Below are 22,437 nucleotides of genomic sequence, written 5' to 3' on the forward strand. Positions count from 1 at the left end.
CATAAGTCATGAAGAAATCAAACAACGAGTCAGCTCCCTTGTCCTTCCATGCCCTGTCCCGGCCTCTTGATCTCTCTGCACCTTGGCGGCAGTTCTCAGCCCAGCCCTCCCGCCGGCTCCCTCCCGGGCAGCGGGGAGAGGAAACCCCTCACGGCAGCGTCCTCCGACCAGCTCAGTATCCCTTCCCCCTTCACTCGTAAACCTGAATTCTGCCTCTAACAAACGTCCCAGATTTTGTGTGTCTGCCTCCAGGATTCCACGGCTCCACTGTTAGTTTATCCTGTGTCCCTGATGCAAACTGATGGCCAACATCACCCATCCAGGGCTGTCCATCGCCTTCTAGCACCACGTCTTGTTCTCCAGAAAGAACTTCTGCACAGCGCCGAGAACTGCATTACCCCCCAGGTGCTCTCTACATTGGGAACGGCTCTGGTTCCAGGACCCAACCCCTCCTCAGCGCCCTCATTCCTCTGCAGACAACAAACTTACACCCTGCCCTGTCCCGAGTTATCATCCCCCGAGACTGCCAGGATTCCCTGGCCGTACTGTTGGCTTCTTGGTGAATGACTACATATTTTAAACCCATTTTAGTATCTGTCCAAGGAATGCATGGCTAGAGAATTCTGATGCACAATATTTAATATAAATTTTATTCCAAAGGAGATGAATTGGATTATTTGGAATAGCTGTAATTTTACTTTATCCATATAAATGGTTTCCTGTATCATTGTGAAAAGCAACAGATCTCACATATTTTGGGCCAAATCTTTCAACCCTTATATAACTAAACCCTTCTACAACCCTCAGATAACTGAATATAAATCTTTAAACTACAGATTATCTGGCTGAAAAACATTCTTAAACTAAAAGTACACGACTAACACCCAGTATCATTAGGCAGGATGGAAGGGCCTCTGCACCTCTCCCGGGTGACCTGTTTCAGCAGAGTGGGCCCCAGTCTTCACAGGGGTGTGTCCAGGGCTCCGTCCCCACTGTGTGTGTCTGTGACTTTGAGGGTCTTCAGCCTTCTTTTTATAACTCTTCCCAGTTCATGAATTGAAGCTGTCTTTTAACTACCCACCATCTCAGAGACCTTACTCTGTATGAGGATTAACAGACATAATTATTCATGTAACTTTCCTAACGCAGTCCCTGCCAGATAATAAGTGCTCGAAATGTTAACGACTCTTCTTATCCATAGTAGCGGCAGGGGAGTATTCTCTCCCTCTCACCATAGCCCATTTGGTTTCCTCTGTTTGTCCTCCCGCTCACCTGTGCTACCCTAAGCACCCTAAGAGGAGCCTGTACAGGAGACCTTGCTCCCTTGCTTCATTCAGCTGCAGTTTGGCTCCTGCTTCCATCACTCCAGGAAACTACTCTACAAACAGCACCTGCCCCTAGCCCTGGGCGTTGATCTGCTCGTGTTGTTTGACCCCATTTCACGCTTCCCTTCTGCACAACCCTGTCCTTTGACTTCTGGGTTACCGTGCTCCCTCGCTCCACTCTGACCTCCCCGACGTTCCTCACCTTGACAATTATATTCCAGTGGCTGCTCTTTAAACAGTGGTCTGCCCAGCATGCCCCTCAGACCAGCTCCACGACCTCCCTGGGAAGACCCGTCTGTCTTTCGAATCTGCCCGTCGGGTCTGAGGGTGACCCAGCTTCCTGTCACTCGCAGAGACGTCTGTCCAAGGGCCTGCTGGACACGGCTCTGTGCCTTTCTCACAGATCTCACCTCAACAAAGGGGACGCACCGTAACCCCCACACACACACTTGTGCTTCCTCTTCAGCCCCTTTCCCAGTCGACGCTACCACAGCCACCCCGACAGCTAATCACAACCTGGACAGACGAGCTTCCTCCTTGCCCCGCCCGCCACCCCTGGCCCAGCGCGTCTCAGCCCGGGCCCCTGCGCTCCGTCCTGCTGCCGGAAAGGTCTTCCCTCTTCCAAACCCGCCACCCCCTGCTTGAAACGCACACACGGCTTCCCTTCCCCACCGCATTCACCCAGTCCCTCAGCTCGGAGCCGCGGGTCCGCCCGGGGCTGCCCCTGCCACCCCCACCCCCACCTCCCGTTTCCCGACAGCGCTCACCCTTCAGTGTCTCCACGTGGGGTACAGACCCCCAGGGGGGCCGTCTCTCCCCACCCCAGGATGCTCGCCTCGGGTTCTGCCCTCCCGCTTGGCAACACGTTGTTCTTTTACTCAGAACCCACCTCAGAGACCCCTCGTCCGGGGGCCATCCCTGGTCCTGATGACTGTCCTCCGGGGGCAGATCGCACTTCTGTCTCCCGCGCCTTTGCCACCAGCACAGGGCACTTTCCCGCACTCCTCCTGTGCCTCCAGATGTTTAGCTGCTGAAATTATTCCTGACGCCTGGAGCTGCCCGGTTGGGGTCACCCTGTGTTTGCTCTAATCGAATATTATGGTCAGAAGTGCTATATTGAGTCAGACTTCCTCGTTTCAATCTCAAGGGATAGAAGGAAAGCTCAGTCGTGGAATACAACACCATTTAACTTGCTCGCTTTCTCCAGTTGCAAATATCTGAGTGGGAAGCAAATGACTTTTTAAAAGTCATAGTTGAGCAGTATCTTCAACGAGCAACAGACAAGACATTATCTTTAGAAAGGCGATATAGACTCAACCTGCAGAAACTTCCAGAAGTTAGCCTTCTGCCGGGATTGTGGCATTTTCCTGAAAGCTTTCTGCTGTCATCTCACCACAAACTGGGAAAAGGTTGTCACCTGAATGCAGTCTGAGATGTGGCTAGTGACCCTCTGACCTGTGGGCAACGTTGGTGTCCATAGATTTGGGAATCACTAGGGATCAAAGCATTTCCGGAAGCAATGGCTTTGAAATTTGAAGCTAGATGAATTTTTTAATAATCCAGATAATAAAAGAGCAATTTACCAAGACACACCAAGGTCTTTATACCAAGATCTTAATTCCCCAAGATGTAAATATATTTTAATTAAGGGGAATGATTTTATAAATCTCACCACTGAAAAAATAAAAAGAAAATGAAAATAAATAATGAGTCCCAAAGTTAATCACAAAATGTCATCTTATTTTGAATTTCCCCCTTTTCAAATTCTAACTCAAACATCTAAATATTCTGCTAATGGGTTTACATTCTCTAATAATTATTAATTCTTATTTATACAGAAGCAAATGAATAGTATTCAACCATAGCAGTCCATTTACTCTGCTTCACTGTCTTTATTTGAACATTTGAGAAAACAATCATCATGGGATTATGTGGAAACAGTGTATGTACTTTATTATATTATTTCTGCTACTTAACGTCTAACTGCCTCTGAACTGCTATCAATGTCAGAGGAGAACCACCTCAATTTTACGTGTATATTTACAGTAAGAATATACACTATTGGAAAGAAAGACCACAGTTATTTCACAGTATAGCCAAATGACACTGTTATTTGTTTTGGAAGTTGTCACTAAAGTTATTGAAAATAAACAACCTATATCCATGGGCCAAATTTACTTTTTTTCCTAACAAAGTTTTCAAAACATGAATTCTGTTGGCCTCTGCCTAGAGCCAATGAATTGGATTTAACTTCCCCTAACATCGTTAGAATCCCACACTCGGTTCACCCTTTCGGAGCCCACGTCAAGCCCTGACCCAGAGCACGGCGCTCCCTCTGGGTGGTCACGGGCTGGCTGAATTCTGCCAGGTCAGCTTCCCTAGTACTGTACAATGTTTTTTCCCATTATTGTGGCTCTAGCAAAATTGATAAATAAGCAATGAAATGTTAGATCCCATAATTACAATTTAATTTGACAGCTAAGTATACGGCCTTGTTTACTCTTTCTACAAAGCCTTCTTTGGGGGAAGAATCCCTAAGTGCCAGTGGAGGTGACTTCAGTGAGAGAACCAGAAGTTCACGGGTCATTTCGCGTGCGGGGCGCTGTGTCATGAGCACGGGGCGCAGTCGCAGCCCTTCGGCCCCCGCGCAGGTCGGTGTGAGCAGTGGGGACGCGCGGTGCGCCCGGTGTCCCCGGAGCAGGGGTGGACGCGCAGCCGGGCGTGGGGCGCTCACCCCGGGCACCGGCCTCGCTGCGGCTTGGCCGCGGTGCGTCCTTCCTGGTCAGCCGTGGGCGCAGCGGCCCCAGCTCTCCTCATGGCCCCGTGACCTGCAGCCCTTCCGTCTTGATGCCTCTCAGGTGAAATGTCCCAGGTGGGAATCTGCTTCCCGGGCTCCTTCCTTCACCCCAGGACATGCCCCTTCACCCTGACCGGCTAAATCCCTGACGGCAAGCAGCTCCGGGGTCTGCGGAAGGACCACCCCTCAATAAAGAGGATACAGGGACAGAGCCCCTCGGGCTGGGGGCTGCCAGAAAGCAGGATTAACGTGGACTTAACTCCTGATTTCAACTCGAGAATCTCCCTAAAATGAGAACCGAAATCCTGAGATCTTTTTTAAAAATTTGTTTCTTTCAAAATAATCCAAATATAATCTTTCTCTTAACCATTTATCAAGGAGTTAAATAGTTCTGCTGTCTTTTTTATTGCACTATTTTGAGGTATTATAAAATGGTTCTGTTGAAATAAACAGCTCTCCATGTGGGTCCCTTCTACCTCAGATGCTTCTCACCCTATTGCTTGGCATAAGTTAAGGAGATTTTACTTTCAATAAAATCACAGAAGTTCGTGGGTTGACCAGAAAGAATAAAATGTTCCCTAAACTATTAAAAAAAAATCTAGTTTTATTGTCTAAGTATTCTGAGGCACTTTGCCATCTAACAGGACTCATTATGTGCAATTTTAGTTATAAATCTTGAAATCCATAATGATGACATTGTCTTTAATCATTTTACAACCAGAAGCAAGATCAGGTGAAAGAACTGACTTTTTTTCAAAGCCCACACTTTAGGATCTATCCTTGATCAGCTGTCACTGAGTGATCGCTTTGCAGATGAGCGATCTGGAAAGGCACGGACAGTAACTCTTGGGCCTTGCAGCCTTTCGGTTCTCCGTTGCGATCACTCCACTCTGCTACTGTAGTGCAAAAGCAGCTCCGGACAACTACAAATGAATGAGCGTGGCTCTGTTTCAATAAAACTTTATATGTGGACATTAAAATTTGAATTTCATATACTTTTCATATGTCACAAAATCTCATTCTTCTTTTGATTTTTTTCAACTGTTCTGAACTCACGTGCCATCTGCAGGCAGATTTGCCCCCCCAGGCCTGGAGACTGTGCAGCTTTTAATGGGAAGAATAAGCATACCTTGTGCGAGTTTGATTAAAACAATTTTCCTTTGGTTCTTTTTCTTAATTTTAATTTATAGTTGCCCTAAATTAATAGTTTACTTTGGATACGTATTTAAGTCAATCAAATATAAATAGTAGTAACCATTATCTGTTGCTGCATCTTATTGTCTAATAGTTCTAGTGATAGAGCTATTAGTGTGATTAGTGTCACCTTATCGTTGCTCCAGGTTGTTTGAGACACTCCAGTCCCTGTTTTGGTCAATCTTCGGGCTCATCAACTTATATGTGACCAACGTCAACGCCGAGCATGAGTTCACCGAGTTTGTCGGCGCCACCATGTTTGGGACGTATAACGTCATCTCCCTGGTGGTTCTGCTCAACATGCTGATAGCCATGATGAACAATTCTTACCAACTGATTGCTGTAGGTTGACTCACTTCATTCCATTTCAATCTCCCCCTGGAATGTGTTGACCTAACTGTACTATCATCCTAGGAGGTAAAGTTCCCAATTGGCTAGACTGATGAGACCAATCAGAATTATAATTTAAGTGGTTGGTTTAAAGTTTCCAAGAAGTTTGCACCATGTGTGGCTATATATTAATCATATTATTAAATCATAGTACATGTGATTATGAAATAAACTAAACCTCTCCTGCCAGGTAGTCACTGGGGGGCCTGAGTGGGAAGTGAGGGGTGACTTGCAAGCAGGGAGCTGCCCCTAGGCAAGGCCTCTGGGCATGGCTTTGTCTCCGGCATGCAGCTTGCAGTCCTCACCTGAGCAAACTCACGCCAGAGTGGGGAGAACAAGACAGCCCGGGGGTGGGGAGTCTGGCAAAGGGAAACAACACGGAAGTTTCAATTCCTTAAAGCGCAGAAAAAGCAATATAGAAGTCACCCTATAGCGTAGTAGGATGCGTTATGCAATGCCACAGGGTTTATTTGAAACCCCAGGATCCAAACAACTTAGCTTAGTTTACTTATTCACTAATTCAACAAATGTTTCTGAGTACAGCCAACAGCAATAGCAATGAAACGAAACCCATACTAAAATGAAATGTATTTCCCAAGTATTTCATATTTATACCTTAAACAAGTAGCATTTCATAAGCATAATTACAAGTTGCCCATTTTTTCCATAGATTGTGACAAATGTCTTGCATCCTTGAATCTACAGCTAAACCTCTGGAGTGTCAGCATCAGTATTTTGAGAAGATGCTCTGAGTTTCATTTAAACTGTCTTTAGGCTGGCAAATGTTTCCTATAAGATATACCTGTCACATATGAAAACCTGCATAAAACATGAAAATAGATGACTTTTATTTACTGATTCACAGAATAAAATATTTTCAATGTATAATAATTCCTCCAGGTATATCTGGGTCCTACACATTTGAACTTCTTAGTCGCTATATATTTGCTGCAGAAGTTCTGTGTTCCTCTAGGCAACACGTTTCCAAAATGTGGATTCTAATTTCCAGAAACAAAAGAAATTTAGAAAGCCTCCAATTATCATGTTATACACAGAGAAACTGCCCAAAATTTGGATCCTATAAAACAGTGAATGTCCCAATTTCAGTAAGAAGAGAGCATCATTCATTATACAAGAATAGTATGCCATGTTTTTTTTGCTTCTGTTTAGGGTGGGTTTTTCTAAGTTACTTCATTACAGAGATGAGCATCTGCCTCAAATCCCTATTTTTATTTTGCCCAAATTCTAAAACTGCTGGAGAGGATGGCAGCCACCGAGAGCTGAGGCAGAGCCGCCTGGTTTGGGACAGGAGCAGCCAAGCGTTTGGGTTTTCACCTTTCCGAGAACAGCAGAACGTCCCCTGGGAGCGTTCCCTTCTTGTCCTGCTGCTCCTATCCCGGGGCCTTAAGGCCAAGCCTGGGGGAAGAGGACAGTGTAGCAGTCGGAAGGCAGAAGCAGCCGGCAGGCCTCGGCTGGAGCCCGCTGCTCACTCACTCCTTGTTCATGTATCAGATATTTTTGGTTCACCTAATACCAACCTGATATGTGCTTGCTTTTAGGGATATAAGGAACAATAAACCTTGTTTCTCCAGAAACAAGTAACGTAGTAGGGACAAAAAAAAAAAAAAATCAATGCAGAAGTTCAATACTGAGATGAGAAAATTAAGGGTGTGTGAAAGTGCAGAAGACGTGGGTGGGACACGAGGCAGTGGGGATGGATGGAGTCAGAGCAGACCCAGGAGAGGCAACACGTAAGATGGAAACTAGGATTTTTATGTTGGTGCAGGGTTAGAGGAGGGTGTTTGGGTAGCGGAGGGCGGCTTTAGTCATCCCCAGCTTAGACCTCTTCACCTTCAACGTTTTCTGCCACGAGTGAAGGAAGACTCTGTTCTGTGATAGCAGTCAGAGCACATAATGAGGTCAGGGTAATCATTAAATCTGTGGCTCCTTGGGAATCCAAAATCAGAAGGAGCAGGCGCTCCTCACAGGCCAACGCTTTATCCCGACGACGCCCGTGTGGGCCCTTCACCAGTTCCGAGTTACAGTCTCCACGACCGCAGCAAACAGCAGGTGCCTTGCTTTACGAGTGCAGCACAATCAGCCAAAATGTAGAAACTTGTTTGGAGAGAAAGAGAGAGGGGAGCAAAGAGACATAGAGAAAGGGAGGGAAGGTAGAGGAGGGGGCTGCAGCTCTTGGGTGTCCATCTATCTGTCCATTTGTCCAGTCAAGTATTTGCTAAGCAACTGTGATGCTCACGTATTTTCTAGAGACTGTGATTCTTGTTTAAAGCCCAGTCTGACCAGTATCCAGACTAAAACCCATATGGGGCAGTGTAAAAATACATATACATATACCTCATGTGCATTTATTAGCACAAACTGATAAAGGAATATTAGAATGAAGCATAGTCAAAGATTCTTCTCCTAGCCTAAAACCTGAATTCTCTTTACTAATGGTAACAAATCACAATAAACCATTTTGAATTCTTGAAACTCTTGGATGCCCAGTGTCTACCACTTCCTACTTCACAGATTTACGTGAAGTCAGATGTTTGACTAGTTTAAGAGAAGACTGGCTTCCCTAAGTTTGATTTGCCACGAACGTTCCAAAGTGTCCCCAGGAAACCGATAACCTGGGGTGAGTGACAGATGGTGAGGGAGAGAGCCGCAGGCCCACGGGTGCCACCAGCTGTCCTCGTCCCCTGCGTCATCGGGCCCATGTGCTGTCCACGTTCAGTGTCACGTCAGGGAGGCCCTGTCCTGTGTCGGTTAGAGGAGCTCCTCTCTGGGTCTCTGTCGGTTCCTGACGGTGGACAGGAGTCACTCACGTGGAAGCACATCAATAAGCCCTTTCCGGCGACACATGAAGGCTAAGCCACGGGCACCTGGAGGTGGTGCCCCCCTAGGCAGGGCCCAGGTCCTGGGTGAGTGTAAAGCCCAGGACTGGCCAGAGCCGCCTGAACCCGAGCCCGCCCGAGCTGCGGTGCAGGAACGCAGGCTCATCTCCCAGCCACAGCTAACCACACACCTCGCAGCACTCCTCAGACCTGTTTCCTGAAGAGTGAAGGATGGAGCGTGGCGTGAGGGCTGGATGCCCAGCAGGGTGAGCCTTGCTCGGCAGTGGTTAGATGACTGTCTCTGGCAGTTGGCGGGGTGTTTATGAGCAATTTAATTCATGTTCCCGGAGCCCAGTTGAAGTCAGGGCAGAGGCTCTGTGTGCAGTTTGTGTCACCTTGTTAATCAGGGATGCTCAGCAGCTGTCGTGTTCTCCCGTTCAGGACCACGCGGACATTGAGTGGAAATTCGCCCGCACGAAGCTCTGGATGAGTTATTTTGAAGAAGGAGGCACCCTGCCCACCCCCTTCAATGTCATCCCGAGCCCCAAGTCTCTGTGGTACCTCGTCAAGTGGATGTGGACCCACCTGTGCAAGAAGAAGATGAGAAAGCCGGAGAGCTTCGGGACGATCGGGGTAAGGACGCGGCACCTTAGGGTTGCTCGTTTCCTCAGCTGCGGTTTTGAATGCATCGTACTCTTTACTGAATGTGTTCAGGTCTTCGGCCTTTTTGGTCCTGCTGATTGCATTTCGTGACTATTATTCCATACTCTGTGTCTCAGGCACTGAGTGACTCTGACGTCTGCACAAACCCGTTTCCTACATTGTGCGGCTGCTCTTCTCCCAGGGACGTCCCCGGTGTTGCCAACCAAGGCCTGAGCTGACAGCCCACACCCCCTCGGCACCCTGCTTTCCAGCGCCTTTCGGAACTCTAACCACAGCTCGTTTTTGGTCTTACTTACTCAAAACCTGAGTTTTCTTTCCTAATAGTAATGGATTACAATGAACTATTTTGAATAATTAAAACACTCTTCCTGCCTTTAGATTGTAGCTCCATAGGACGGGGTGATTGGGTCACCTCCTATTCCCACTGCCCAGCACAGAATTTGAATAAAAGTTCTCAACCCAGTGATTTAATGAATATCATAACTTGACTATGCTGCACCAACTGTAGGCTGTAAATTCAGAATATGTTTAATTTCTCAACATTTTGTTTCTACTCTCAACCATACTAAATGCCAAGGAGTTGTGCTTGACAAAACATTAGTACAATCAATGCAAACTAAAGTCTATAGTTAAAGCAACGTAATGTTCTTTCATTAATTGTAACAAAGGCACTATATCAAAGCTAAATGCCAATAATAGGGGGATATAAGAGGTATGAGATTTTCTTTTTATGGAAGAAATGAGAATGTTCTCATATTGACTGTGGTGGTAAATGCATAACTATGTGATTATACCAAAAGTCATTAATCATACACTTGGGATAGACTGTACAGTATGTGAATTAAATTGTTTATATATATATATATATATATATATATATATATATATATATATATTTATGGACTTCTCAGAGCCAAGGTCCTGGTGTATTGGACAATTATAATTCCTTTAGGAATTTCTTTCATATCACAAAACACGAGTTCAAGCAATTCCAGCAGAAAATGCATGGACTTTGACCTTTGTTCCTGCCAAACCACAGACATGGGGCAAGTCATTTCTCATTTTTCTCATTCTGTTCCCTGATTTTTGAAGTTTTTATAGTGATGTTTTAGGAATTGTTGGGGATTGAGTTTCATTTCTAACGTGGGAGATATAGATGGGGAAACATGTTACTACAAACATGTTATGTGCTATCTTCATGTTATCATGAAGTCCTATATAAGATGCAATGAGAGAACAATGGAACAAATTGTTAACTTTTCCTTGAGGTAAGCAGGGAATTGTTTTAGAGCTGCCGAACTCCTGCCTGCTTCCTTCCATTTTAAATGCAGTCAGTCCTCACTGTTGGAAGTGAATCTGCCCGCTGCTGGCTGAAATGCATCTGTAGTCCCAAGGTCAGCGGTGGGGGCACTTGTTGGTCCCTTTGGACGTGTGCAGAGAGTGGGACATTTGAGGAGCATGGCACTCACGCTCCCAGCTGGGGCTGAGCAAGGCAACGTTCTATCTACCTTCTTGTTTCAGCTCTCAGGCTCTAACAGGTGTCCTTTTTGCAGTATACTGAAAGTCATATTTTTCACATTTTTGTGCCTTTTGTTAGCTATTTCCCTGCATATTTAGTCCTCAAGTCTAGTGTTGAAGTGCTGTCTAGTGTTCCTAAGAGCAAGGAGGCTGTGATGTGCCATTCGGAGAAAATATGCGTTAGACAAGCTTCCGTGTGAGTGGGTTGCGGTGCTGCTGGCCAGGAGTGGAATGTTAGGGAACCAACACCTCCCTTAACGAGCTCTAATTACCTGCTCCCCAACGTGATTTATGGTTGCGCTGGTTTAAATTTACGTTCAGAGGCTTTGTTTCAATGTTGCTCTAAAACATTCTGAAGGCAGAGATACTGTTTCTAGACAGGGTTAAACAGGGACAGTCTCTAGAAGGCTGGTCTAACAGAAATTTCCTGGGGAATCAGTGTATGCGAATTTAAAGAAGAAGCAAAAGATACAAGGTATCTTTAAATTGAAACACACGGAAAACAGGTTGATGATGTGCTGTGACAGGGGCCTGCAGGAGCCCAGCCCTGAATTTCCGCAGAGGCTGTGGCTCAGTGTTCACCGACTCGTGTTTCCCGGCCACATCATAGAACTACTGCCAATAACAAGGCTCGACGGCACAATCATCCCTCACCCCATCTTATCCTTAAGTTCATAAGAAATTTGTTTAACTAACCCCTGAAAAGATGTGTGTGTGTGCTCCCCTATTTCAGACTCAGAGACTACTTCAGCTGTTTATTATCTATTCTTCCTTTTTTTTTTCCACATGAGATTGGAGTAAGAATCAAAGACATTCTGAGTTATATATATCACCTCCTAGACCAGCCGTAATCATCTAAGTAAGGCATCTCATTAGGCAAGACAGAAAACAACTCTCACCAGCTTAGGCAGAAAGGGGACTCTATCGGGAGATCCTAAGGTTCTTAAAGTGCACATGGGTAGGGAGGATGAAGTCCGGCCTCAGAACAATTGGAAACAGGAGCTCAAATCTCTGTATTTCACATCTGCTTGTTTCTGTGGATCAACCTTGATCACTTTCCACTTGGTGCTGCTTGACTGCACCCTCAGGCCTCAACTCGCACATCCAGAGAGGAACTCTGTTCTAATGTCCTCGGCTGCTCAAGCAAATGCCATGCAATGAGCTGTCTTAAACAATGGGAATTTAATGGCTCATGGTTTTGAGGTTAGGAAAAAAGTCCAAATCAAGGCATCATCGAGGCAGTTCTTTCTCCCCTGAGACCGTGGCATTCTGGGGCTGACTGTCGGTGATCCTTGGACCTCAGCGTGTCCCATGGCAGGGGTCATGGCTGTGTCTCCCGGTTTCTCCCGTCTCTTCCGGGTTCCACTGATATTCTGCCTCTGGCTGCTCCCTCTTTGGCTTTCTCTCTCTCCTCATGCACTCTTAATAAGATCTCTCTCAAAGGAATATTTTGATTTAAAAAGAGCTTGGCCAACAAGCAAACAAAAAGGCCCTAATGAAAGAAATTTGTCTCTAATATTTCAATTTCAGGCACAGTAGAGGAAATCTTGGGTTCTAGGAAGCCACTAAAATTGTATCAAGTTTCAACGAGTTATTCTGTTTCTACAAAATATTGGTGCATGCTCTAATGTTTTAAGAGACCCAGCTGTGCTGCCAACAAAAATAGTGGAGAGTCACTCTAAGAATTGGCTCCCAACCCTCAATCCACTGTCCATGCATTGTTAGAAGTATGTACCCTTCATTTTTCAGATGCCAAGAGGAGCTTGACATTCAACTGGGCTCTCTCTATCACAGTAGTAGTTCTGACGTTTCAGAGAAGAGGGAAAATGGATTGAATTAAAGAGGTTTCTTTTTCATATTTTACCCATCTCCTCAAAAAAAGTAAATAAATTTTTCTAATGTCTCTAAATTGAACATTTTACTTCAAGCTGATGCACCACAAACTAATTCAGAATTAATTGTGACCTCCAATCATTCCTTTTCCCTTTGCCATGTAAATCTTCAATAATGCACATTTTGATGCTTTGGGAATTTATGTCAAACTAAATACATATTCTGGGTCATTGTCTTCTCCATCTTCTTCACACTCTGAGTCCCACCTCTTTTCCACAAAAGTAGGGCCCCAGGTGAGCACCAGCCAATCAAAATCAAATGCTCTTACTTTCCTCATTATCTGGACTGTATTTCCAGGACAATAGTGATGCAGAGCAAGGGCTCTTCCCAACGCGCACAGGGGCCAATACTATGACACAGAGATTTTGAGAAAAGAAAGTTTTATTGCAAGTTCAACCAGCAGGAGACAGGAGCCCAGGCTCAAATCTGTCTCCCGGACCTGAGAATTCAGACAGATGTTATGGGGATGGGAGGCGAGAGTTGGGGACAGGAGTGGGGAGGCTTGACTTGGCATGGTCCAATTGGTCATCTATAGAGCTATCCTACACATGTGTGGTAGAGTAGATTTTAGGCTGGATCTTCCTTATTGAAGACCTCTCTCATTTGACCTGCTTCCAATGTCTCCCCATCCTCATAATCTTGGTTCCGAGGGAGGTGACTCTGTTCCTGGTGTCTCGAAGGTCATCTGAAGGAGAAGAGCCCGGGTTTCTGCGCATGCTCAGGTTACATGACTGTAGTCAAGCCTGGCTGCCTGCAAAACAAGCTCAGAAAAAGTTTCAGGAATGAGGACATCCTCACACGCCAGGGTTGGCTGCCCTGGTTTCAGAAGGACAGAGTACCTTGAATTGCACGTTCTTAGTTGAATCACACATTTTCATTTACATGGAAATAAACAATAATATTATTTTTAAAGAAGCTCTAGTTTCTTAAAAAAACACACGTAAGATCAAAGAAAAGTAAATTGAGATGGTGGTCATATTAACAGAAGAGTAATGTCAAAAATTAATTGATTTTGCTGTGAATTAATTTCAGTTGAGAGATTCCTCCTGATATTTCATTATGTAAACATTTAACACAAGGAGATACGTTTATCCGTTCATTTAAAGGTGACATTGAACAACCAGTGACTGTGGCTCTGTATAGTCAGGGCACGGCTTAGAATATAGCATTTCAGAGGGACCTTGGAAATCATTGAGCTCGATCATTTCCTTTAAAAGAGAACTTGTCCACCTTGGTGAGTGCCTCAGGGTCCCTTAGTGACAGCTGGGAGAAAACCTGGGCCTTTTTCCCGATCCATTGTGTTTTCCTCTCCCCCTCTGGTCTCCCTGGAAAGTCTAGTGAACAGGTGACAGCATCTTCCATGCTGAGCATCTACCTTTTGATTTTCCTCCTCAGCTTCTGCAGATCCCACCATGGCTGTCGGCTGGGCCTTAGACACCTTGTCTAGCAGGCTGGCTTGCCTTCTGCCCTCATCCCTGTGTGCCCACATCCCTGCCACCTTCTCAAAGCGGGAAGTCAAACCTAGCGTGGAGGTGGACTTCAGCATATTCTCTGAGGCCTTTCTCCAGCCTTCCGTCTCATGGTTCACTTACATAAGCTTCTCCCCGACGGCTGCCTGGATGCCGTGTCAGTGTTGGCTCCTCACGTGCCCGAGCAGCTGGGAGCCGGTGCAGTCAGCGTTGCTGCACTGGCCACTTACCAGGAGCCCATTGTTGGGGGCCTTATCTTGCTATTCATGGCTTCCGGGTAAGACTAATAAAACTAGCCCTGAAAGCTCATTAATGATTTTTATTTTTACTTTGAACTTCCTTTTATGGGTGATTTAGTTCAGATAAATTAATATTTTACTTGGAGTACTTCATGGGGGAAAGCACAAATGAAGCAGAAAACCTTTATCAGAGGAAGTGAGCTCATTACTGAGCAGTGGCTTGTCTCTGCACAATCATGAAAACCCTGCCAAAAAGGGCAGCCTACTGAGAGAACAATAAATAAGAAACATGCTCTAACTTGTGGCTCTTGATATTACTTCTTGCATACCCCCATCTTTTCAGCAAATACCCTTCTCAGTATTAAAGCACTGGCTCTCAAATGTCAGCATGCCCTGAAATATCAGGGATCTCCATTTTAACAAGCATTTCCGGCTTGCAACTTTAATTAGAACCTCCTATTAATGAAAGCAGTGGTGTCTGTCTCAACTTTTTAAAAATTAAAACCCAATCAACCTCAGAAGGTTGCTCTCAGAAGGCTCAGAGACATTTAAAGTAAAAAGACCCTATTGCGATACTTTGCCAAAGTGTCTCATCAACACCAGGCATTTTTAATGCCATAGGCTGGGTTTCCAGATGGAAAGTCTAAGTTATAAGACAGTATTCTGAACCAAAAATCACTAGGTCCCTTGGCCATATCATTAAAAATTGATTTCAACTTCTTTTACGATTTTCCGCCCCCTGGTTTTCTCTCCAGCATGAGTGAGGATAACATCTGCAGCAGCTGCGGTGGGGCAGGTGCCATGCTCACACCCGGCCAAGGGCCACAGAAGGGCTCCATCGAGTCATCTCGGGACCGTGAGTGGGTCAGCACCATCCCTCACCCCTCAAGGAATGGCGCCAACCAGACCTGCCTCTTAGACTCCACTCATAGTGACAGTTTGTCAGAAGGGATTGTTCCCTGATCTTCCTGATGTCTGGTAGTCCTGACGACAAAGCCTACTGATGTGGCAGTGTTGTCCGTGACTTTCTCTCCACCCCTGTTTTACTGCCACAAGATTTGCTGACAGGGCCTTTTTGTTTTGTTTTGTTTTCTTTTTTTTTTCTAATCATTTTTTTTTTCCTTCAGGGCCTTTTAATTGAACTTTTCCTCCCAAGCAGGGGTAATAGGAATTAATTGCTTGATATTCTTAGTATATCAAGAGTGAGGCTGACACTCTTTGGTTTGACAATGTGACATCCAGACATTTTATACCATTTGTTTTTATAGGCTTAGAAGGTGTGTTTATAGAAAACAGTGTGTAAATGCTTGCTGACTCATCCGTAAATGAGGCAAATTACAATTTTTCCAAAGGGATGATCACACCCTGGAAAGGCCCCTTCCCTTTTTACTTTTTTGTAAAGGAGAAGAACACAGGAAGCCACCACCCACTGAGGGACTCACTGAGCAAGGCAAAGAATCAAAAAGGCAGAATTTATGGACTTCAGATCAGCGATAAACCTAAACCAGAGTAGAAATGAGAGAAGACGCAGTGGACATTGACTGCAGAGAACCAGCTATGTGACACTTCTCATGATGGACTTGGAGAGAACTACAGAGAAAGAGAGAAAACGTCCCGTATGTGATTCCCCAGAGCCGCTGTTTCTTGGCTGCAAGGCCCTTGGGGCGCTAACGCAGCTGACATTTTACTGAAAGCCGGAGCCCCCTCCTGCAGCCTGGGGTTCTTCTTAGTTGGCCTTTTCTTTTGTCATTATTTCTGTGGTGCAAATCTTGCCATCCTCTCTTCCTAACAAATCAGGAGGAACCTGCAAACGGTGGGCTTGGGACCCCTTCCCATGCAGCAGCCCCAAGAGCCAACCCACCAGGGAACGTTCTGCACAGTTCAGAGGACTGAGGTAACTCACGAGGAGAAAAGCCGACTTAGCGTGCACTTCGTCCTCCAAAGTGTTCTCCTAGATGCTCAGTTAGAAAAGGGAGGTCCTCTGTTGTTCATAAGGTCCATTTATTTCTGTCTTACAGACATCTGAAAATCAATCAAAAAAATATATCTGGGGAATGCAACTCCAGACACTTCTCAGAAACATTGTAAACATGGACTCATTCACCAAGAAATTCTTTATTGCTCACCACCCTATCCTATGCTAGAATTCTACCTCATTTTTATTTTTTAATAGCGATAGAGAACACCAAGTCATTAGAGATCAATTATTTTATCAATCAAAGCTCAACACACAAATGTCTTGAGAGAAAATTACACAGCCCTTACTCATGTAGGTATTTTTGAGTGAGGTGTCCTCAATTATACTACTTTTGTAAACACAAATTGGTAAGTTCTCCTGTTCTTGGTTGTTTCCAGTGATAACTATCGAGTGCCATGCCTTCCTTGTAATAATAAATCCCTCTGAAGTCTGAAGCTCATCTGATCTTTACCCAACAAAATGATTACAAAGGTGCTAGGTCTTATTGAAGGTGGTAATTTTATACAGCATTTAATGGTGTCACAAATTGCCAAGAATTATTGTTACATTTATTACAAACAGTACATATAACATGCAGTTTGTGGTTGCTGGTTTTATTGAAAAAAAAACGGGGGTTCAATATGTTAAATAATGATCTTTTTATATTTGCATTAAAAGTTTTAATTTTTTTATGAGAGAAGTTCTACTAAAGGGAAAACAATCTGTGCCCATTTTAACACTAAAATGCAACTTTCCATTACTACTCAAAATTTTCTTACTCTGTCGTCCTTAATTTTAATCTCATGTTAAGGAAATTTAAAGTAACCTTATGACCTCAAACTACTCTCTGTTGAATATTTTTTATTGGCTTTTAAAAGGCTAAAACAGAATAGAGAAATGCTACAGAAATCCAAAATAATGCAAATGAGGAGGGCTAATTTCTTTCTATAGTTAACTCAGAATTTCCATTTAAATTGTGGGAAGTGGTCACCTCTGTGATATTGTTGGTGATAGTATCGAAGTTAAAGTCCAGTGTGCTCAAGTATTCTGTTCACTTTATGTACATTTAAGGACATCTGGGTCTTGAGTTTCCTTCTGGATGTGCTTCTGCCTTGGATTACAGCTGAACTTCTCGAGAAGTCAGACATCTCCATCTGGTGGCCCCGTCCTAAACTTCCCACGCAGGGTGTGTTCAGGATGGTTTACTGTTAGGTGTAAGAGTTCTTAGATTTTTCATTAATAACAGATCAAATTGGAAATTTGATTCTTAAAATTTCATGTAAACTTGGATGGTATTCAAAATAATTAGTGGCTTTTATTTGTTAGAAAGCTAAGCACTGTCTCATCTGTTCCTAAAAGTCACTGAAAATCATGAAACACAAATCCATTCTCATGGCCAGTGAAAATGTCATTTAGCTATTCCACTGGAGTTAAGAAAGAGATTCTTGTGAACTGTTTGATGTTTTTTTAAAAAAATATTTCGTCATGACACATGCACAAATCTTTTCAAAATTCCATTTTACCAGCCTGATTAAGTACTTAGATGGGAATACGATCAAAATCTTATTAACATCCAAGATATGTTATTTCTTTAGCTTTCTCACAATTTAGCAAATTCATTCCTTTGCTGTAGAAATTAGACTATTCTGACAGATTTTCTTCCTTAAGAATCAAAACTGTTATTTATTCAACATGCATAAAATTGGAAATACAATTAACTTTTCTCATCATATTTAGAATTCTTGCAAAATCTACAAATACATATTTTAGTGTAATTTATTATTTAACTCAATTTGCATGGTCTTGTTTTTCAGTCTTTACACATCCTCTGCTCCAGCATGCCCTCCCAGACATGCTTTAGGTAAAGCCCCCTCTGCTCCCAGACCATTCTGATCTCTTCAAAATGATCATTGGGACTCATATTACTTACTAATTTAATAACATGATGGAGTAGTGAATCTTATATTTGGGCAGAATCTGTTTTTTTGTTTGTTATATTGAGCCATCTAATCAAACAGGAATTACCTCCTAATACATGTTTGATCAAAATCAGCGTTGGGTCCTTTATTATCTTACGAGGTTGCTAACCACCTATGGTATTCCACAGTTAAATTTCTAATCTTGCTTTGCTTATTTTTATGAAAACCTTAGTGTTTTATGCTGTTAGGTTTGTATTTTATCTATGTTTATGTGTATTTGATATATCTTTTACTTTTTAGTTGAAATTTCCCATCTCTGTTTCTGAGCATTGTTTTGAGGAATTTTCTGTGCAGATAAGCTATGATTAATTTCTCCATCATTGTAAACTTATTCTGTGATTTAAACGCCATGGCAGATTATCTATTTGCACTTCAGTTTGTATTTATTCCTTCTTCTGATTCATATAAAGCACTCTATATCCATTGCCCAGAATCTAGAAAGAGACCCACTTTGGGAAGATGGTAAAAAATCTATTCCAATTAAAATGATAATGAATTATTTTTCAGAAAGTTATAAGTCACTATAACAAAAAAACAAACTGTCCTTTTCTTTTCAGAGGCGAGCTGCTGATAATTTGAGAAGACATCATCAATACCAAGTGAGTTAGTTATGCTTGCATTATTTCTCAAAATTTGGTATTAAAGTACATTCTTCTCCTCACAACTGACTTAAGAGAGAAGTCACATTCACTCATCAATACCCATCTGTTCTTTTAAAACGCCACAGGAGGTCATGAGGAACCTGGTGAAGCGATACGTGGCTGCAATGATCAGAGACGCTAAAACTGAAGAAGGCCTCACAGAGGAGAACTTTAAGGTAACCATATTCATCTGCCTTACAGACGAGAGGCAAATCCTTCAGGGTGTGGAGCCAGGAAAAGCACATTTAGAATCAGAGCTGGAAACAGCTGCTGTACCACGTGTTCCTGCAAGGCTGCGAGTCTTCTGATTTTTTTAAATTAAATCCCCATTGAATTGCAAAGCAACAACAACAACCACAACAACAACAACAACAAAACCAGCACGTGTTTAAATTTCCTTTCAAAATAATTTGTTTTAAAACTTCTTAATCTAAAACATCAAGAGGACTTACTTGAAGGCAGAGAAAATCCTGTTGCCTTGTGGCATTCTGACTTTCTGTTCTCAGCATCCCTCTCCTACGTGAGCTTTATTTTTTAAAATTTCACCCTGATTTCTAAATCTGAAATATTAGTAAGCCAAACGAAAACAACAACCCCAAACAAAGCTCCTGTGTGCTGTGTGCTCTACACCACTTGGGGTGCAGAGAATTTAAAGGTTGACTTAATTGTAACTTCAAAACTCAGTTTTTCTCCTGTCCGAGGAGGCAAGTGGAATATATGAAAAATTATATGCTTGTATCGCATAAATAAAAACAATTGTCATTCTCCATGAGCATTTAGATTTTGGCATAATGATTAAGGTCAATAAGATCTTAGTGGAACAACAGCAACAATAAAAATCCCATAGGAGACCTTTAACAGAGGAAGCAGCAGGTTGGTCGAAAAGAATAAAGATAAGCAATCAGTCAAGTAAGAAGGTAGATAAATTGCAAAACTTAAAGCACAAATTGAAAGTTGACTAGGATCCAAAATCTGCTTTTCAGCCGCAAAATCCAAATTTTGAAGCTGAATGATTCGTGTTGCCTGGAGAGAGGCACGGGAGACAGTGGGGGCCCCGGGCCACCAGCAGGCTTGGCCTAGAGGCTCGCTGGGGGACGCTGTGTGCCCTGAAGCAATTGGTGGGAAGAAGGGGCTGACCCCACGCTGGGGTAGGGTCATCTCCCAGCTAGCGAACAGATGAGGGCAGCTACCAACTCTTGGGTGGGTAGTCTCCACTTTATTTATCTTACGGACATCAAAATGTGCGAACGTCAAGGATCTTAGAAAAGGCACCCATGGGAGAGTGTGAGGACACTTGGCCGCAGGTGGGTATTTGGGGAGAAAGCACTTGGAGCTGTTGTCCCAGAGAACTCCCGGGTCCTCGGGTGTACTCGACTACATGACAGTGGACAGATAACAAGTAAGTCTCCTTGTTCCTACAACCCCGCAACAGGGAAATTAGTAGCCATCAAAAGGACACCAAGTCAACGAGAGAGCTGGAATTTCTAAATAGACCATAGTCGAGTAGGATCCTGGCTCTTAAAAATGAGTGAAAATACATCAGACCCATAAAAGAAACGAGCAAACGATGTTTCCTAATTTTGTTTCTTTAAGTCACAAACTAATTTTGTCATCTTGCATTTCATTTAGGAGCTGAAACAAGACATTTCGAGTTTCCGTTTTGAAGTTCTGGGATTGCTGAGAGGAACCAAACTTTCTACCATACAGTCCGCTAATGCGACAAAGGAGTCTTCTAATTCAGCAGACTCGGACGAAAAGAGCGACAACGAGGGGAGTTGCAAGGACAGGAAAAAGAATTTCAGCCTTTTTGATTTAACGACTCTGATTCATCCAAGATCAGCCGCGATCGCCGCCGAGAGACAGAACATGAGCAACGGCTCGGCTCTGGTGGCACGGGAGCCCCCGAGGGAGAAGCAGAGGAAGGTGAACTTCGTGACCGATCTCAAAAACTTCGGGCTGTTTCACAGACGGTCCAAACCAAACGCTGCCCAGCCGGGCGCACACCAGATCTTCTCCGTCTCCGAAGGAGTTGCCCGTCGGCAGGTGCAGACACCACGGGAGAGAAGCTTCCTCCTGGAATGCCGGGGGCTGGTGTCCAGGGGGGACCCGGGCATCCCAGGGCTCCGCGAGCAGTGCCGACTGGTCAACCGCCGAGAAAGGAGCCCCGACGCGCTGGGTGCCCAGGTGGGCAGGAGGGAGTGCCCTTTCCCGTCGGAGAAGGTGGTGGTCGAGGACACCGTTCCCATCATCCCGAAGGAGAAATACGCCAAGGAAGAGGATTCTGGCACCAACTATGAGTCAAACCTCACAGAGACCGTCTCCCGCGAGGACTACGTGACCACAAGGTTGTGATGCTTGCAGAAGGGAGCCTGCCATCATAGACGTGCTTTCCATCGTGCTCCAGGTGGGGGGAAGTGTTTAAAATTAAAGTAGCCAATGCTAACGTACACTTTATGGCGTTTATCAACTGTGGCATATTGACTTGTAACATGTTTAAATGAGGAAACGGCTATCAAAAACCCTTCTGTTTTGTAGCCTGCTTTTGCTTTCACAAATTGTTTTACAATTTTTTTGGTTAATAAATTAATGCACCTTGTATTCTTGTACTGTTGCAATAACCCACAGAAGATTTTTAGCTATCTTTTTCAATTAAAGCCAAGGCAATTTATTCCATGTGGTAGTTGACTCTGATAATAGATATTTTTATATGCAGAAACAATGTAGTTGAACTATTGGAGCTTTCCATAATTTTTTAGGGTCCATAGAGATGGTTACTTACCAAGGACTTTTCACATGGGCATTATACAGTTTTTATTTAAAACACAAATATTTACCAATTTATTTCTTAACAATATGTAAGTAATTAGAGCATACAGTTAAAGCAAGCAAGCCCTCTTCTCATGTAGTGTGATAAACCCCATCTTAAGATGAGTCAGGTAGGCTTTGTAGAATTTTAGGTTGTCCCTGTATTTCCTTTCAGTTAGTAAAGAAATTTTGATGACTGATGATTTTTTAATGACATTTTGTCAGAAAGCAAGTTTTGAAAAAAAAAACAAACAACAAAAAGCCCAAATTACCTATTTCAAGTCTGACTGTTGATCAGTATAAACATGAACTTTTATAGAATAATGAATATTGAAAGTGTGGCAAAAGTTTCTCAGTGTCAGAGAGGAATAACAATAACCACTTAGAACAGTTTTAGCACCTTAAACAAAGTAAGATGATTGTATATTTGTGATATACACAGGAAAATGAATTCATTCAAACAATCTAAATTTAAATAAAGTTAAATTCTAATATTTTCAATCAATGCAATATTGTTGTCAATTCAAAAGAAGTACAAAAACCTCATAGTTTCCCTTGGTGACTGATGTATATTTCTTTAAAATTAAAATCACCCAAAACTCATCATTTTTCAGTGCATACATATTTTCCCTATAGAGTAAAATGAACATTCTTAATTCTTTGTTTCTTCTATTGTTTTCAAGGTAATTTAGCTTATAATGTATTCATTTACTGAACTACTAAAAAGAAA

At 43.5% G+C, this 22,437-nt stretch overlaps 1 protein-coding gene across 4 annotated transcripts in view; it reads left to right on the plus strand.

Moving 5' to 3' along the window:
- Nucleotides 1-22,029, plus strand: part of TRPC4 (transient receptor potential cation channel subfamily C member 4) — a 233,831-nt gene extending 211,802 nt beyond the window's left edge. For 3 of the 4 annotated variants that reach the window (XM_037800477.1, XM_037800478.1, XM_037800480.1), the window contains 5 exons: nucleotides 5,463-5,658; nucleotides 8,985-9,176; nucleotides 18,819-18,860; nucleotides 18,989-19,078; nucleotides 20,532-22,029. In XM_037800477.1, coding sequence (XP_037656405.1) covers nucleotides 5,463-5,658; nucleotides 8,985-9,176; nucleotides 18,819-18,860; nucleotides 18,989-19,078; nucleotides 20,532-21,254 — 1,243 coding nt within the window. In that variant the 3' untranslated portion in view covers nucleotides 21,255-22,029. Of the gene's footprint in view, nucleotides 1-5,462; nucleotides 5,659-8,984; nucleotides 9,177-15,080; nucleotides 15,178-18,818; nucleotides 18,861-18,988; nucleotides 19,079-20,531 lie in introns of those variants that run through there. The other variant, XM_037800479.1, reaches the window with a different exon arrangement.
- Nucleotides 22,030-22,437: the final 408 nt, after the last annotated feature.

The sequence above is a fragment of the Choloepus didactylus genome, chromosome 12, assembly GCF_015220235.1.
Source record: "Choloepus didactylus isolate mChoDid1 chromosome 12, mChoDid1.pri, whole genome shotgun sequence".
Lineage (NCBI taxonomy): Eukaryota > Metazoa > Chordata > Mammalia > Pilosa > Megalonychidae > Choloepus > Choloepus didactylus.